The 17,859-nt window shown below is 42.7% G+C and overlaps 1 protein-coding gene across 2 annotated transcripts in view; it reads right to left on the bottom strand.

Annotated features, from left to right (window-relative positions):
- The window catches only part of IL12RB1 (interleukin 12 receptor subunit beta 1), a 144,179-nt gene that overhangs the window by 59,058 nt on the left and 67,262 nt on the right, over positions 1-17,859 (bottom strand). For both annotated transcript variants that reach the window (XM_073599691.1, XM_073599697.1), the window contains exons 7-10: positions 9,433-9,515; positions 8,895-9,102; positions 7,441-7,611; positions 2,685-2,777 (exon numbers count right to left, since the gene is read on the bottom strand). In XM_073599691.1, the coding sequence (XP_073455792.1) occupies positions 2,685-2,777; positions 7,441-7,611; positions 8,895-9,102; positions 9,433-9,515 (555 nt within the window). The remainder of the gene's footprint in view (positions 1-2,684; positions 2,778-7,440; positions 7,612-8,894; positions 9,103-9,432; positions 9,516-17,859) is intronic.

Here is a 17,859-nt window from a genome sequence, read left to right as displayed (position 1 = left end):
AGTAGATGGTAAGAGGGAACTTCTCTGCATGAGCCAGCACACTAGTGGGAAAGTGGAGCATTCCTCTTAGCAGGTCACAGTGATCGTCCACAAGTAAATCTGTTTATCGAAACAGGCCTCTGACAACCTACTAAGTGTAAGCACTGTAAGCCTCTACTTAAACTACTTTCTGCTTGACATGGATAAGTGCCTAGTTACTAAAGTTGATTCAGGAAAAATGTTTAACATTTTTTTTCCACTGCTCATTACTCAGGACAGTAAAATATAGTTTTGAAACTCATTCAGATGGGTGATCAGACCCATCCTCCATGCTGAGCTGCTTTTTGCTGCATGTGTTTAATGAACTGTGTGTGGGTGATTATCGTCTCATGTTTATGTGAAACAGCACGTGTTGTGGGAGAAAGAAGCCTGGTGTCAGGTCACTATGCTTCTAACTAAATACAGTGGGGGGTCTACTTTCCAAAATGGGGTCATTTTGTGAGTATTTCTCCTGTCCTTGCACTTAAAGGCCTCAATAAATGTGCATTACTTCCATTGAAATGCTGAAGGAGTTCCTTGGATTTTTGGCCCCTCTATGCATTTGGGCAGCAAAAAAGTCTCACACATGTGGTATTCCAATACTCGGAAGGAGTAGACAAATGTGTTTTGGGGTGTAATTGTAAGTGTGCCCATACTGTGTGTAAGAAATACATTGTTAAAATGAAAACTCTGTGAAATAAAATCGTATTTCAGGGAGGAGCAGTGTGCTGACGTCACCGTAAACAACGCAAAGTCCCGGAAGCAATGGGCAGCTATCGAGAGCCGGCAGGCTCCAATCTAATTGACACGCTATTTTATTTTCTGCTAAGTGTAAGTGCATTCTTGTTTTTTAACTTAATAAAAGATTTATGGAATTACACTATGGAAGCCCTTTTCATCCTTATATGGGGAATTATTGACTGTTGGTAATACCGAGGACCATGGGAGTGGATGATCTGGGATACCTGGCTGCTAAGCACAGAGACCCAAGGCTGGGGTACAAGCCACAGGCGAATGTGATCTTCCTAAAAGGAGATCTATCTATCTGGTAAGCAGCAGTGTTTTTAAAGGTGGAGGACCCTGTCTATCATATCCTGTCTTGGGTGTTTTTTTTGTCATAAGTCACCGTGGAGCAGTTGGTTGAGGAACTTCTATATGAACTATAGTCTTAAGCCTTTTGTATGTTGTGGAACATTTTCCTCTCTAGTAATTAGACAGAGTGAAAAGGACACTTAGAGAACACTCCAGTTCCCTTGACTTGTGATTCATTTGCATACTTACGAGCTTTATCACTGGTTATTCAAAGGGTTTGTAGCCCTCATTGATATCGGTGTATGCCTTAGGATTTATATGTCATCGTATACAATGTTTTTCACTATTAATATAGCGCAGCCTATTTTTTATTTTAGTTCATTTATAGCGTGTATCTCACATAAAGTTGCAGCAGTTCACCGTTTATTTACATCACTTGGTTAACCGACTTAGAGTGATTTACAGACAGCGCAGTAACCCATTTTTGACGTATTTCATTTACTTCCTTAATTTCCCCCAAAAAATTGTTTAAAAAAATTACAATTTCAAAAAACTCTCCATGCTTCCTGGACTGTCTAGAAACATAGGTCATTTTGTAAGTGTTTGTACTGTCCTAATATTGTAGGGTTTCAAGAAATCAGGCAGGCAGTGAGAAAATCTGGGTTAATAAATTTCATGTATACATATGTACCATAGATTTTAGAACTCTTTAACTTACATATGGTCTAAATAAAATACACTTACTTGTTTTCCTTTACCAAAGAAATGCGAGGCAGAGCCAAGTGCAGGCTTCTGGGCACATACCGACCATATTATTGAGATCTTTCCTGAGCCTGGACTGGCTGAGTGATGTCAAAATGGGTCACAGGACTGCAGAGCAAACTGCAATCCTGTGATCCATAGGAGAAGTATGGCCAAATAAGCTTCGGCCATACTTCTCCCTTAATTACCCAAAAACCATTAGACTAAAGGATTCTGCTGTTTTAAGGGAGAATTCCTTTTTATATGGTACATTTAGGGCCCATTCACATTTAAGTGTTCCATTGTGGTGCATTTACACCCATCAAGGCATGCATTAATGTGTGTTGTGTTAGGGCAGCCAATTCTTCATTGCGACACAATACAACAGATGGAAAAACATACAGGATCCTTTTGTGGTGATGCAGAGCCCCACAACAGCATTATGGGTGTTGTGGTGCACTGCAGTGCATTATGCTCTAATGTGCAATGCTTTGTGGTGCCAAGAATGGCACCACAACGCATCCCACATTGGGCAGTTGTGTTACCATGCATTGCTGAAATTCCATTCACACTTATGTGTTGTAGCAACACGTGTTACTGTGCATTTCTGCAGCATACAGCAATGCAGCTGCTCTATGTGCAGTGTGTTCGGGAGATATTCCTGGTAAATAGCACCCCATGGGCTGCCTTGCAAATTAATGTGCATGCGATAACTCACCAGAACAGATCACTAAAGTGTGAATGTTCATACAAATTGCATTCTGCTTAAAAATATCTATGAGTACCTGACATTGTTTACCTATTACTACTTCCATTCTAAACTCTTTTTTTTCCCTTTCTCTTGTTAGAACTATTAAGAATGTGCAGAAAATAAAATAGAAAATCAAACTTACGTCGAAAGTAGTATGCTGTTTTCACAGTTCTGTGCTGGCTGTTGTTAAATGTATGTATGCGAATTCTGTAACACTGCATAATCTCAAAATTATCTAAAAAAAAAAAAAAAAAAGGGAAGAGAATACATTTTAAGCATTTTTTTACATTTTAAGCCAATGAAAGTATTATTTATTGCTAATTTTTGTACATATTTAATTACAGCTACGTTTTAATTTCCCAGGTGAGTAAAGTGTTATATTTGTTATAATGCAAAGTATTAGGTCCCCTTTACATTACGGCATTCAGTTATGGTGTTTTAACGCAGCTCAATTCACTGCATGGTACCTGCATTTTAATGTGCTGTGTTCTGTTGGCACCAACTGTAAATGAATAGCACTGCCATATAGCACAATGCCTTTCAGCAACTCACAGTACAATGAATGCGTTTCCCATATGTTACTGCAATGTATGGGCCTAAATGAAATTTGCGGCGAGAGCTGTTGCTCTTGTTCACATCGTTGGATCGGATTGGACTCAGGTAAGTATAAGTGGGGGATTTTGCAGCACAGAAGGTTTTTCACCTTAATGAATTCAATGCAAAAACCTTAAAGTGGTTGTAAACCCTTACAGACCACTTTGTGCTACAGGTAAGCCTATAATAATGCTTATCGGTAGCTACCCAGGATATCTACTAAACCTGAACGGTTTAGGAGGTATCCCCTGTATTTGCATGTGCCGACGTCATCGGCACATGCGCACTGATACAAACTGAAGCAATGGCATGTATGTGCCGTTGCCTCAGTAAGTGTGCCGTTACCATGCGCATGCATGGGAGTGACGTCATCGCGGCTCCGGCCAATCACAGCACCGGAGCCGTGATACCCAGAAGTAACCCCTGGGAGTGATGCTAGCTCGTTATGCCTTTGTCTTGCAGGTGTTAGTTTTTTTTTTTTTAAGTGGGTTTACAACCACTTTAAGGCTTTCAAACTACTTTAACAGCAAGCTGCCACTCGGTCATAACAATTGCCCATTACTACACAGGTCCTAATAGAGAAACAGTTTACCTTCAGGCTTTTACATAGACAGCTTTTCCACCAAGCTTTGAGCTATGCATACACAGTACTGATTGGCCCCACAGGCAGTGGCACCTGATCCACTTTGCTCACTAATCTAAGGCCCCTTTCACACTGGGGCAGGAAGTACATCGGCGTTAAAGCGCCGCTATTATTAGCGGCGCTTTACCGTCGTTTTAGCAGCGGTATTCGGCCGCTAGCAGGGCGGTTTTACCCCCGCTAGCGGCCGAGAAAGGGTTAAAAACCACCGCAAAGCGCCTCTGCAGAGGCGCTTTGCCGGCGGTATAGCTGCGCTGCCCCTTTGATTTCAATGGGCAGGAGCGGTGAAGGAGTGGTGTATACACTGCTCCTTCACCGCTCCGAAGATGCTGCTAGCAGGACTTTTTTTCCCGTCCTGCTAGCGCACTGATCCAGTGTGAAAGCCCTCAGGCTTTCACACTGAAGACACAGCAGCGGCTGTTTCGGGTTGGTTTGCAGACACTATTTTTAGCGCAACAGCACCTGCAAAACGCCCCAGTGTGAAAGGGGTCTAAGGCATGTATAAGGGGGTATACATAAGTGGAAATTTAAAACTTTAGTAGAATTTGTGAAAATGCAGTTACAGTATGTGCCATATCTACAATATACCAGATAATAATTACTCTTTGCATAGACCAGATGGCAAAACATTTTCTGTTTACATTGGGAATTGGGACAAGGCCTGGACATTGCAGAGACTGACAACAGATGTGAAACTATAGAGCTCTGTTCCCAGGAGGTTACTTTATATATCATGGGCTGTTTAATCTATCAGATGCACATTCATTTTTAGATACAGATTCATAGATGCACATCCTTTTAGATACAGAGAGTACTTAGTGGTGTTTTTTTCTAACAGGTGCTATTGTTTTTGATGACTGAGAAGCATAGCTGTGCGCAGCCTATTGCATTATGGTGTGTACCCCAAAGCTCAAACACACATGCCTTTCTCTGCAGCCTCAGCTGTATTGGACAGTGAATGAATGGGAAGTGCTCTGTGCTGAGTGGCTTCCTGTTAATTCAGAAAAGGAAGCATAGCAAATAAAGTACAAATAATAAAGTGCAGCGCTAAGTTATGCAAAAAATGACCTCATGTATGAATAACATGTGTCAATAAAGTGCAAATGTGCAGTTCAGTGTAATAAATGTGCAATAGTACAAACAACCAAAAAAACATATAAATCAATGCAAATGTGCAATTCTATGCAATTAATGTGCAATAATACAAACAACAAAATGCATATATGACAATGCACAGGCGTGCGTTAAGGTGCAATATAAGTGAAAAAAAACAGAGCTGATATCAAAAGTTCATGTGTAGCTGAAATCCAATGGAAGGGATCTCAAGTGCAATATGGAGAATAGACCAAGTGCTTGACACTGTGATACCCGTCACCTCATTAGGATAAAAGGCTTACCAGAGAATCTGCGACCTCCCTTACTTGGGGGGGTCAAACTGCGCATAGTAGGATCGAGGATCCACTGATGAAATACTCAGGGGTCCCCCACCGAAAGAATCCGTGCACATCAGATGGTAGCCAGATAGCATCAATGTCAGGAAATGAGAATATGCAAAGAGGGAAAAAAAACTCCAAATAGTGTAGAATGTCTCTTAAGGTGTTTTATTGTAAAAATGCTGCATACATAAAAGAGACTGGAAAAAGTTCTCCAATGCAAGTGAGCAAAATGTAGTTCCTTACAGGAAAAAAATCCATACAGATCTGTAAAATCAAATCACGCATGTGCAAAGCGTGTGTGCGTATCGTCCCGACAATCGTTTCATCACATGTGACGTCACCAGGGGTTCGCCCACACGTCTTCGCCTGCGTATATATATTAGATTGGCAAAACAGGGGAGCGCTGCTTCTGGTCACACAAAATGATCGAGAAGCGTTCATTGGATAGACAGAATGAATGGATGAGCAAAGAAAAAGGCTTTACAATCAACTAATAAGTTTGTCTGCCCGTTAACCCGGGAAGGCATGGAAATAGCTTTATTTCCAAATCAAAGGGAAAGGGGGCATACTGCCATCTTGTGGCAAAATTAAATATCCACATGAGCAATTACAAAGGCTTGCTGCCCTGTGTTACCAACAGACCTTACACTGTTCAGCAATACATGCATAATTATTTATTTTAATAAAAGAAAGAACGAAAAAAATAGAAACAAAAAATCAAAGGATCCATTGATTTTTTGTTTCTATTTTTTTATTATGCATGTATTACTGAACAGTGTAAAGTCTGTTGGCAACACAGGGCAGCAAGCATTTGTAATTGCTCATGTGGATATTTAATTTCACCACAAGATGGCAGTATGTGCCCTTTTCCACAGCTTTGGAAATTAAGCTATGTCTGTGCCTTCCCGGGTTAACGGGCAAACAAACTCATTACTTGATTGTAAAGCCTTTTTCTTTCCTCATCCATGATAGGTTCATTCTGTCTATCCAATGAGCGCTTCTGGATCATTTTGTGTGACCAGTAGCAGCGCTCCCCTGTTTTGCCAATCTAGTATATAAAGTGCAGGCGAAGACGCGTGGGCGTACCCCTGATGATGTCACATATGACGAAACGATTGTCGGGACTCTATGCACACACGTTCTGCCCATGTGCGATTTGATTTTACAGATCTGTATGGATTTTTACCTGTAAGGAACTACATTTTGCTCACTTGCATTGGAGAACTTTTCTAGTCTCTTTTATGTATGCAGCATTGCAGCATTTTTACCAATAAAACGCCTTAAGAGACATTCTACACTATTTGGAGTTTTTTTTCCTTCTTTGCATATTCTCATTTCCTGCCATTGATGCTGTCTGGCTACCATCTGATGTGCACGGATTCTTCTGGTGGGGGACGCCTGAGTATTTCATCAGTGGATCCTCGATCCTACTATGCGCAGTTTGACCCCACTGAGTAAGGGAGGTCGCAGGCTCTCTGGTAAGCCTTTTATCCTAATGAGGTGATGGGTATCACAGTGTCAAGCACTTGGGCTACGCTCCATATTGCACTTGAGATTCCTTCCACTGGATTTCAGCTACACATGAACTTTTGATATCAGCTCTGTTTTTTTGTACTTATATTGCACTTTAATGCACGCCTGTGCATTGCCCTATATGCATTTTGTTGTTATTGCACATTAGTTGCATAGAATTGCAAATTTGCATTGCTCTATATGTTTTTTTGGTTGTTTGTACTATTGGACATTTATTACACTGAATTGCACATTTGCACTTTATTGACACATGTTATTATTATTTGTATTGTTGTTTGGTGCCCAATATCTGGATTATAGTGTTCAGCTGCAGGTCACATTTCATTATTTAATATTATTTTATCTTTTACTCACCAAGCGCAGATATTACTTATAGTAAATACAGTGTACTATGCTTTTATGAGTGAACACAGTGACTGAGTGTGTTCACTGTGTTCGATTAGAAAAGACAGGGGCCAGTGAATGAAATGTTTATTAGCCCCCTCCCCTGTTCTCCATTCTGAAACATCCCCGCAGCAGCCGGAGGAAGAGGAGAGGAGAGAAGCCAACACGGGGGGGGGGGGGGGGGGGGTGCCTGGCCAGGAGGGGGAATCATCACTGCACATAGTGATTAGGGTGTGCCCAGGCACACCTGGCACACCCCCTACATACACCTATGCTGAGAAGGGGGAAAATTACATGTGGATATGACTTACCTGTTGATATCTTTATATGATTACTCTTATAATGTCTTGTAATATTGCTGAAGATTTCTTTCCCTGCAGAAGTCTGCCACTCAGTGCAATAGTGTGCAGACTTTTTTCTTTTCTTTTCCCAACTTAGAATCAGTTGTCTTTCTGATAGTGTGACATTTTCAAAATCGGATCCTAAAATGTGAATTGTAATGCTGTAAAATTAAGTCGCATTAGTCATAAAGGAAAATTCTCTGGAATTAAATTTCAAGTTCCAGGGCAGTGAAGCTGCAGTAAAATTGGTTTATATTTACTGGCCTGAAAACAGTAGATACCTTGAGAAAGAGAATTGCTAAGTACAAATACACAGATATTTTGCTTTGTCACAGATTCATTTTAACTACCGTAATGAGGAATGCATATTTTGCTATACAACATGTGTCTGCTAAACAAATTGCTAAATGCCGATATTTAACCCTTTGGCTGCAACCAATGTAACTTTTATAGAGGGGCAGTAAAATGCATTACAAGTGCCTGCTGCAATAGCAGTCATGAACTTGTTTTCAAATTTTAATTCTACATGCTGACAATAGCCTCCCCCTTCCTTCTGTGGTCTCAGGGTTTACCTGTCTGCTCTGGAAACCCAACAAAACTGAGGGGGGGGGATTGGTGAACTTCTGTTTGATTAATGAATCCTAAGGGGCTCAGATCTGAGCACTTCCAGGTTCACAGGTTCAGTAGCATAGCAGCTGCTGGCTGAGCTGCACATAGGGGACTCCTTATCTGTTTGGGCTAGATCCATGGGCGACATTAGGGGTCTTAATGGATCACTGTGGTCTCCCCAAACAGTACCTTCAACTACCTCAATACAATTACATAGGGGGCTAAAATTAAAAACATATTATAAAAACAAAATAATACATTATACACAACATATAAATAAACATTTTAGGGCCCACTGTAAAGTGATTAACTGTAAAGGTTTTTACAATCATTTAAGTAACTATAATTTAAGGTTTGAATGTTCTTATGGTTTCACAAGCATGATTTTGAGGATGGGTTTAGTTGGTATTCATGAACTCAACACTGTCCCGTCTATAATATCAATTAGATATTTTGAACATTATATTGTGTTTGGTGAGACCTGGGGTACATTGCGCCCCATAGCACCCTCATTGGACGGCTCAGTACGTGTCTCTGTCAGCCAGTTCATCCACTAAAAAAAGTTGTGTGTTTTTTGCTGAAAATACATATTTCATAAAAATTTGCACAAATATTGTGCAACAAATAAAAATGGAGACTACCCATTTTTATTTTGTTATTCTGTTTCGGGGTTATTTAGTACCTGTTTAAGTTAATAATTTGCATTTTAGGAAGTGTGTTAAAAATGGACTGGGTTAAAGTGTGAAAGGGGCAAATTTTCTTTTACATAAAATAATATTAAGTCAAAAATGGAAACACTATTATATTGTACTTACTTTCATCTTCATCTTCATCAATCAATAAAGACCATGGAGGTGTATTTTCAGCTTGATTAAAGGCTACAATAGTTGCATTGTAGGATGCACCTGATATGGTTGCATTAAACCAATTATCTTTTGTACGGGTATGTAATTTGGCATCTGGGCATGGAAGTAAGGTGAGGGTAATATCATAATTTATATCTCTTTGGTTTTCTCTGCCAAGCTGTGAAAATAAAAGAATAACAATCATTAAGAAAACTTGAACTTTTTTATTACAGTGATTAATTTCCTCTCTCCTAATGTGATGTTTGTGAAGTTGCTATTTCCAGCCTTTCAATCAACAAGGAACTGACATTTTAAAAGTAATTTCAGCTCAACTTGATATTTCATTTTGTCAGTGAGACTCCAACACCTACCTTCCATTATGAAGGGGTGTCACTTCTTATTTAAGGTTATGGAAACCATGCTAGGAGTGTTGAGTCACCTTTATTTGGCTTTACAGAGTTTTTTGTAGGAGATGAGGCTGCATATTAACCAGCATTGAAAAACATACCTTCCAATCTAATGTCAGGGTTCGAGTTCCATTATTTTTTAATTTCCCTGCTTTGTAACTTGCATGTGGATTATAATCAATATCTGCAAAACAGTAACAGGAGCATTATACCAGTCTAACACATTCTTTGCTGCATAGTTAGATTGCGTGTGAGCTTGCTGCGGGTTAGTAATGAGCAAATTGGCCAAAATTATATTCTGTCTGAAGGAGCAAACAAAAATTATTATAAGGCAACCTATGAAATCAGTGGAAGGCAAATTTTGGTGGACAATTTGATCCTTTGGGGGGATTGGGGAAGCTATTGCCAAATAAATAGCCTTGGAATCTGGGCACTGTTCTAGGGGACCATTGCCAATCAAAAGGCAAAAAAAACAAAACAAAAAAAAAAAGCAGGGGGAGAAGCCTTATCATATAGCTTTTAGGGTGACATGAAAATTGCACAAATCCTTTAACATATAGATTTCAGGCAAAGTGATAGCATTGTGGAATTACATTTTAAGATAGCAGGTAGGAAGGTCACTCCAAACTATAAGTTATTAATATTGATTAAAAAAGGCTTTTTCTAGTAATTTAATAAGTGACACTTTTGTGTTTTTGGTAAGCAGTACTAGGCCTGCTTTGGTCAGAAATAGCAGCTGCAACAGACATAAATGCAAAGTGAGAAGCCACAGGAAGGTGTCTTCCCAAAAAAATTCACTTGAATGGGTCATGCTTGGCAGGTGCTACCCCACCAACCATGATAGGGCGTATAATTCCTGCTGCAACTGTGACATGTGTACACCCCTGGCCATTGCAGCTAAAGGAGGTGCAGTTAGGGCAGGGGTGCTAACAACCCAACTTAACTAGGGTTTTTTACCACCCCCCAAAATTCAAATGGTAAAAGCTTGTCAGTGTCAGTACTGTCAGAGCAGTGCAGACTACAGTCGTGGGTGCTAGAAGCACCGGCCATCCAGCCATCCAGGATTCTTCCAGGCTCCCCAGCTCCCAGCGGACCTCAGCTGACTGACCGGGTTTCCCCAGCTGCCCTAGCAACATCAGGAACGGTAGCGGCTCACCTCGGCCCCCTCTCTCCATCGCGCCGGCCACTACCGCCGCCGCTGCCTCGGCTCCCCAGCAGTTTCTCAGCCGTCTGACTGGGTCCCCAGCAGCCCCAAGCTCCATCCAGGAATGGTAGCGGATCAACCCGGCCCCCCCTCCATCTCGCCGGCCGCTACCGCCGCCACTGCCTCTGGACGTCTGTCCAGCCATCCAGCCTCCAGTCCAGGACTCACCGCGGCTCCGGCCTAGCGCGCTGCCCTAGCCCAGCCTGGTTGCCTTCCTCCCTTGCTGCCCCCTGCCTCCACCCGATCAGCAGCCCCCCCTCTCCTTACCCTAGCCACCAGTGCTGACGCGATCGTTGTCGCGTCTGGGATCATCACCTAGGATAGACCGCGGCTCAGGCCTAGTCCGGCGGCCATCTTGGGACACGCAGACGCGGCGGCAGCACCCCCCAGCTACCCTGAGCGCTCCTCGCACTCACAGAAGGACCCACCGGGACCCCGGCCCACCTCACCCCCTCCCAAATCTCTAACCTCAGTGCTCCTCCACAGCATTGATCCCACCACGGCTCGCCATCTTGGTACTCCCAGTTGCGTCGTAGCTCCCTACCGGCCGCCCGGAGCCCTCCCGATCCCACAGCAGTACTCCACAGGGACCCACTAGCCCTCCCTCCTCAGCTCACCCCTCTCTCTATGCGGGCAGCGTGCCATCCATACCCCTAACACCACCTCCGACACACCGGACCTCACCGCAGAGCACGGGGTGATACTGAGAGCAGGACAATCCTCAGCTCAGGCCTTGCACCGGCGTTCTTCATGATCCTTCCAGACGTGGCGCAATACCAGTAAGTACTAGCCTAGGTCAACCCTAGTGCCTGCTCTTGCCCTAACATCCACCCCCCTCCCCTCTCTCATCACCGACCAACCCGGGTCAGGTAAGTTCGCGGGGCCCTCCAGCAGTTGACCCAGGGACCACGGTCCGATCGCCTCCGGGGGTCGGGAAGGAATTTTTTCCTCTGCTGTAGCAATTGGCTAGCTCAGCTAGGGTTTTTTCGCCTTCCTCTGGATCAACAGGAGAGCGGTAGGCCCGCGTGGCCCCCTTCACCACCACAGTCCCATTCGCACCATCATCTACGCCACCCTGAAGCAGCGGCATTCTTCAGACCATCATCTTCTCAGCAACAGAAGCAGCGGCACCCATCAGGACCACCAATTCCTAAACAACCTCACCATCGCCATTTCAGTATCATCACCGAATCATCCTACCATCAGCAATTTTCTCACCATGTGCAACTTCAAGTACTCAGCGGACACTCTCCACAAGCTAAGAAATACCACCTCAACATTAACAACTTCCGTACATAAAATACTACAGAAAGAACAACTTCTAAGGAACAACCTACAATCAACCATCAAATATATGAAGACAACAATTCAACCACAACAATTAGCATGCGCATTGATCAACACCAGATCTGCAGTCAAGCACAGACTGGAGGTACACGACTTCATCACCCAAAACAACATAGATTGCATCTTCATTACGGAAAGTTGGCTAACACCCGACTGCAACGCCATCCTAACCGAATTAGTACCTGAGAACTACAGGATCCTAACGGAGCACAGAACAGGAAAAAAAGGAGGAGGCCTAGCAGTGATCTTCAAATCTCACCTCGCGCTCACCAAACCAACTGTACAGAATTCAGTGCCTTCAAACAACACCCCAAGACACTATCCACATACTTCTATGTTACAGACCACCAGGACCGAAGACCAATCTCCATACACCCCTCACAGAATTCATGTCAACGCACACCCTGAAAGCCAGAAACTTTTTGGCACTTGGAGATTTCAACCTCTGGGCAAACTCCACCCAAGACCCTATCGCCACCGCCTGCATTAACCAACTGAAAGAACTAGGTCTTCAGCAACTGATAAATGCTCCCACACATAGTTCAGGACACATTCTGGACCTCATCTTCAAACAAAATATGGACGTCAACATATTCGACAACCTACCGCTACCATGGACGGATCACCACGCTATCAAATTTGAATTCGCCCCCAACACCACTCTCCAAAAATGGAAACAGGCAAATACAACACGCTGGACAAGATCTCAGAAGAAACTACACTCCGAATTCTTCAAAACCACACTATCAAACAAAATAGCAATGCTAAACTTAAACCACTCAACGGAACAAACACTCAACTCCTTAAACAAGGCATTACTACAAACAGCGGACTCAGTGGCTCCAATCGGGAACTCTTCAAAATAGTCACTAAGACTATGAACCCTACCTGCCTAGAGCCCCCAGGAAACGAAACCCAAGAATTCTGCAATGAGTTATCAGATTTTTTTATCAACAAAATCGACAACATCCGGAAATCAATTAAACAGAAAAAAACAACCAACCTCATCCAACTAAAGCAAAAAGAAAAAATCGACACGATCATCACACAAGCACCGAATTTTTCGCTGAACCCAATCACCACTGACACCACCAAAAATATCATCAGAAGCCTCAAAGACAGCACATCACCAAACAACATAATTCCCACAAAACTCCTTAAAGAATGTTCCGACATCTTGGCTCCTACTATAACTCACCTCATAAACCAGTCATTCAAAGAAAGGACTGTCCCAACTGCCTTCAAACATGGCATCGTCAAACCCCTCTTAAAGAAACCCAAAGGACCCTAACCATCGCAGACCGATAACAAGCCTCAACACCATCTCCAAAATCATGGAGAAAGTAGTAGTACAACAGCTACAACACCACCTGGACACACACAATCTCCTGGATCCTCTGCAATCAGGCTTCCGCCCAGGCCATGGAACAGAAACGGCACTCCTCAAAATATGGGACGACGCCCTCGAAGCAGCTGATGATGGAGAATCTTGTCTCCTGGTACTGTTGGACCTCAGTGCAGCGTTCGATACAGTGGACCACAATACTCTACTCATCCGCCTCACAGAGGTAGCAGGAGTCACAGGGTCAGATCTACAATGGTTCGTATCCTTCTTAGGGAATCGCTCTCAGACAGTGAAACTAGGAGAATTCTACTCTGAAACCCGCGCAATCACTTGTGGAGTTCCTCAAGGATCACCCTTGTCACCAGTGCTCTTCAACATCTACATCTGCCCACTCCTCAAAATCATCAGAAAATCGGACCTCTGCTTCCACTCATACACTGATGTTACCCAACTCTACCTCCGCATCACCGGAGAAAAAGTCCACCTTCAGCAACTAGAAAAATGCCTCACTCTGATAGACCACTGGATGACTACTAGCTCTCTCAAACTCAACGGATCAAAAACAGAGCTTCTTCTCCTACACGGAAACCAAAATTCCAAAATTAAGACCCCATGGACACCTCCCACCATCTTTGGACAGACCATCTCACCAAGCACCAAAGCCAAGAGTCTCGGAGTCATCTTTGACTCAGAAATGTCAATGGATGCAAAAATAGGATCAGTAGTTAGCAGATCTCACCATCTCCTCCGCCTGCTACGTAGACTCATCCCATTCGTGCCAGAAGAGGACAAAGCAGCAGTAGTTGGAACAATCATCAATTCCAGACTCGACTACGCAAACTCCCTCTACATAGGACTACCCCAATATCAGCTTGCGCGCTTACAACTCATCCAAAACACGGCGGCAAGACTGTTAACAGGAAAAAAACCCTGGGAATCCATCTCCCCTTCCCTGAGGAGCCTACATTGGCTAACCGTAAAGAATCGGATCACCTTCAAGACCCTCTGCTTCACCCACAAATGCATATACGGAAATGCTCCTCAATACCTATGCGAGAAAATAAAACGCTACACACCGAATCGCAGTCTTCGATCTTCTAACCATAACCTCCTCCTTATTCCAAAAACCCGCTACAAAACAAAGGGAGAACGAAAATTCGCAGTCCAAGGACCACGGCTATGGAACGCTCTACCTACTCACATTCGCATGGAAGAAAACCATCAGGCCTTCAGAAAGAAACTCAACACCTACCTCTTCTGAGAAGCTTGACAACACAGGACGGATCCAGCGCCTTGAGGCGATTCAGTTCGCAACTGCAGCGCTATACAAATCATTCATTCATTCATAAAACTATGCGGTTTTACCTCCTCCTTTAGCTGCTGAGGCAGCAGACAAAGGTATACACATGACGCAGCAGGAATTAAACCCCCTGATGCTTTTTGTAGGCGTTACTGCCTGCCAATCAGGACCCATTCAAGTAAATGGGGCCACACTGCAAACGCCCTGCAACTGCATGCTTCTGTGGGGTTCAAGGGGTTAAAGAAGGTGGTGAGAAAGCAACACAATGATGCCTGCTTTAACCCCTTGTTTGTTGTACTGCACAAGGTTGCAAGGCACTTGCAGAGCGTCTTCATTCACTTGAATGGGTCATGCTTGGCAGGTGCTACCCCCACCAACCATGACAATGCGTATAATTCCTGCTGCAGCTGTGACCTGTGTACACCCCTGGCCACGGCAGCTAAAGGGGGTGCAGTTGGGGCAGGGGTGGTAAAAAACAGAATTAACTAGGGGGTTTTACCACCCCCAAAAATTCAAATGTAAATTAACTTTTACTGTTTTGAGCCCCCTATAAGGCTGCTTTCACACTGATGTCTTGTGGTTTACCTGCACCGCGGGTGCAGTACAGGGCATCTGTGAGTTTCCTGGGTTAGCTGCGGTTTGCCATAGACTTCTATTATATCCTGCAGGTGTGGTGTACTTTCTGAAAGCACACCAAAACTCCGGAGTTTTGGTGTGCTTTCAGAAAGTGCACCAAACCTGCTGGATATAATAAAAGTTTATGGCTAAGTGCAGTAAACCTGCAGGAAAGCTGAAGGTACACTGCACTACACCCCCGAGGTGGGTAAACAGCAGCACATCAGTGTAAAAAGCAGCCCTATACTATCATACCCAGTGTATTGCTTCACACTAACCTGAAGATTTTTTCTTTCCTGCTGCTGGCACCACTCTGGAGATCGCTAGCCAGGATAAGAGATGGAGTGCAGTTGGTATCACTCCGCATGGGACAGGAGCCAGCACTACAGAGGAGGCATCATATTATGTGGCTCTTGCTCCCTACTACAGCTCCAACTATACAAGTAGTCCCTCTGCATTGCACTCTGTTTGATGTTCTGGGATGGTGGGTCAGCAAGCCCAGACTGGGATCTACCTGTCAACTGGCCACAATCTACAGGTTGCTGACCCCTGCCATAAGCTAAGAACAATGAACAAAAAGAAATAATATGGGGGAGACTTTTGCACTGTAAACTAAGGGGTAGGTTTATAAAGAATTTGCATTGCCATTGCCAAGTTAAAGTGGTTGTAAAACCTAGAAAAAAAAACAAAAAAAAACTGCAAAACAAAGGCATTATGAGCTAGTATGCATAGCATACTAGCTCATTATGTAATACTCACCTTAGATTGAAGCCCCCGCAGTGGTCCCAGCGCACTGCTCTTCCCAGTGACATGTCTCCCGGAGTTATTTCCAGGTATATGCTGTTGCTTCAGTGTGCATGTGCTGAAGACGTCGGCACATGCTGATACAGGGGATTTCAACAGCAGCTATGGGTAAGCCTTATTATAAGCTTACCTGTAGTGAAAAGTGGTCTGTAAGGGTTTACAACCACTTTAAAGTGCATGCACATTAATTTCTGTGCAAATAGGGCTAAAAAAACAAAATATGTACTTAGACTATATCTTGTGCTGTTTCAAATAATAATAATAATAATAATAAAAATAATTATAATAATTAATTCTTTTGAAATGGAAAATACCAAATTTTTCCACTAGATGGAGCTAAGTATTAGTATAAAAGAGCATTGCTGTGCTCGCCACCGACTTCAGCTGCTGTAAACTGTTATAACAGAACTGAAGCAATGGGGTTGATTTACTTAAGGCAAGTATACTGTGCACTGCAAATGCACTTGCTCCACAGCTTAGTAAATGAGGTAAAACTTCACTTTGTAAAGAATACTCAATCACATGCAAGGAAAATAAAAAAAACAGCATTTTTGTTAGAAAGATAATAGAAACCAGCAGAGCTTCCCCTCATTTTAGAGCTTCCCATCAGTGCTAGAGAAAATGTACTTAAAGTGCACAGTATATTTGCCTTTAGTAAATCAACTTGCCCGTTGCAGAGAAGGAATTCCATTGTTTAACGAGTTTAGGAACTGAAACCCTTTACAAACAAGGAAAAGATCACCTAAGGTAAACAACGGTGTTCTGTCTCTGCAACATTGTATCAGTTTTGTATATTAGTTCACTCTTTGAAATAGCTGTTTATTGCTGAAGTAGCTTTATGCTGTCAGTGGTGAGGACACGAATCTCCATACCGCACAGTACAGATGTCTCCCTCATATTTTCTCTTCTGGTCACATGTTCGTAGTCTCTAAAGTTATGCCATTTTCTTTATAGGTTGAATGTTGTTTAATTTTTCTGGTCAAATTATAGTCCCCATTTAAATGAAAATGATCCAGGGTTTCTTCATTGTTATTTCTGGTGAAGGAAGCTGAAAGACTCTCCATTGATTGTTTAATATTTGAGCCTATCTTATTTGTAAAGATCCAGGTTTGTTACTGGTAAGAACCATTTTTTGGGATTGATTCATTCTTCTGTTGATTGACTTATTTCTATCTTTCATAGTTTTGAACCCCTACTCTCTTATTTTTTTGCACCCCTTAACTGAGTCCCTTTCTGGGGATTTCCCTTCCCCTTCCCTCTGCTTTTTGTGCAGAGAGGTCTAGCTCACTATTCGGAGAAAGACTCTCCCCAATGGGAGTTATCAATCCAGACATTCAGGTATTTATTACACTTTGAGGGTATCACAAAGTCCCATTTCTCCCCTTTCTTGCCCTTTGTGGGTTTGAATATTGTTCTGGTCAAATGTTCTTAAGGGCTTTTTTTCTTAGGATTAAATCCTAGTGAATGTTTCATTCACCCTGCAAACAGCAATAATAGAACCTGACATTTCACATATCACAAACATTACGGGTATTATTTGTAACTTTTTGTGAATGCTAAAACATTCGCAAAACAATTTTTTATGCATAGACCCCTTAGCTACAGCCATAAAACACTAAACACCAATCTATATCTATACATCTATATTTTTGTGGGGTTTTTTTGTTTGTTTTTTACCTTCACGAACAGAAAAAAATATATAACATGAAAAAAAATCAAAGAAACAAAGAACAAAACCATTAAAAAGAAACTGCAAGGGAAGACACAGCAGCTAAACAGCAACTGAAGTTGTTGCTAACAAACACAAAAAGGTAGTCTAAAGAAGGACACAATATAGAAAAAGTGAACACAAGGGGGCACAGATTAGCAGTACTGTTAGGCATAGTTTACACATGCAGCAGCCTTTGCTACCA

The sequence above is a fragment of the Aquarana catesbeiana genome, linkage group LG01 (assembly GCF_042186555.1).
Source record: "Aquarana catesbeiana isolate 2022-GZ linkage group LG01, ASM4218655v1, whole genome shotgun sequence".
NCBI classification, from domain to species: Eukaryota; Metazoa; Chordata; class Amphibia; order Anura; family Ranidae; genus Aquarana; species Aquarana catesbeiana.
This window is presented reverse-complemented; position numbering and strand designations above follow the sequence as displayed.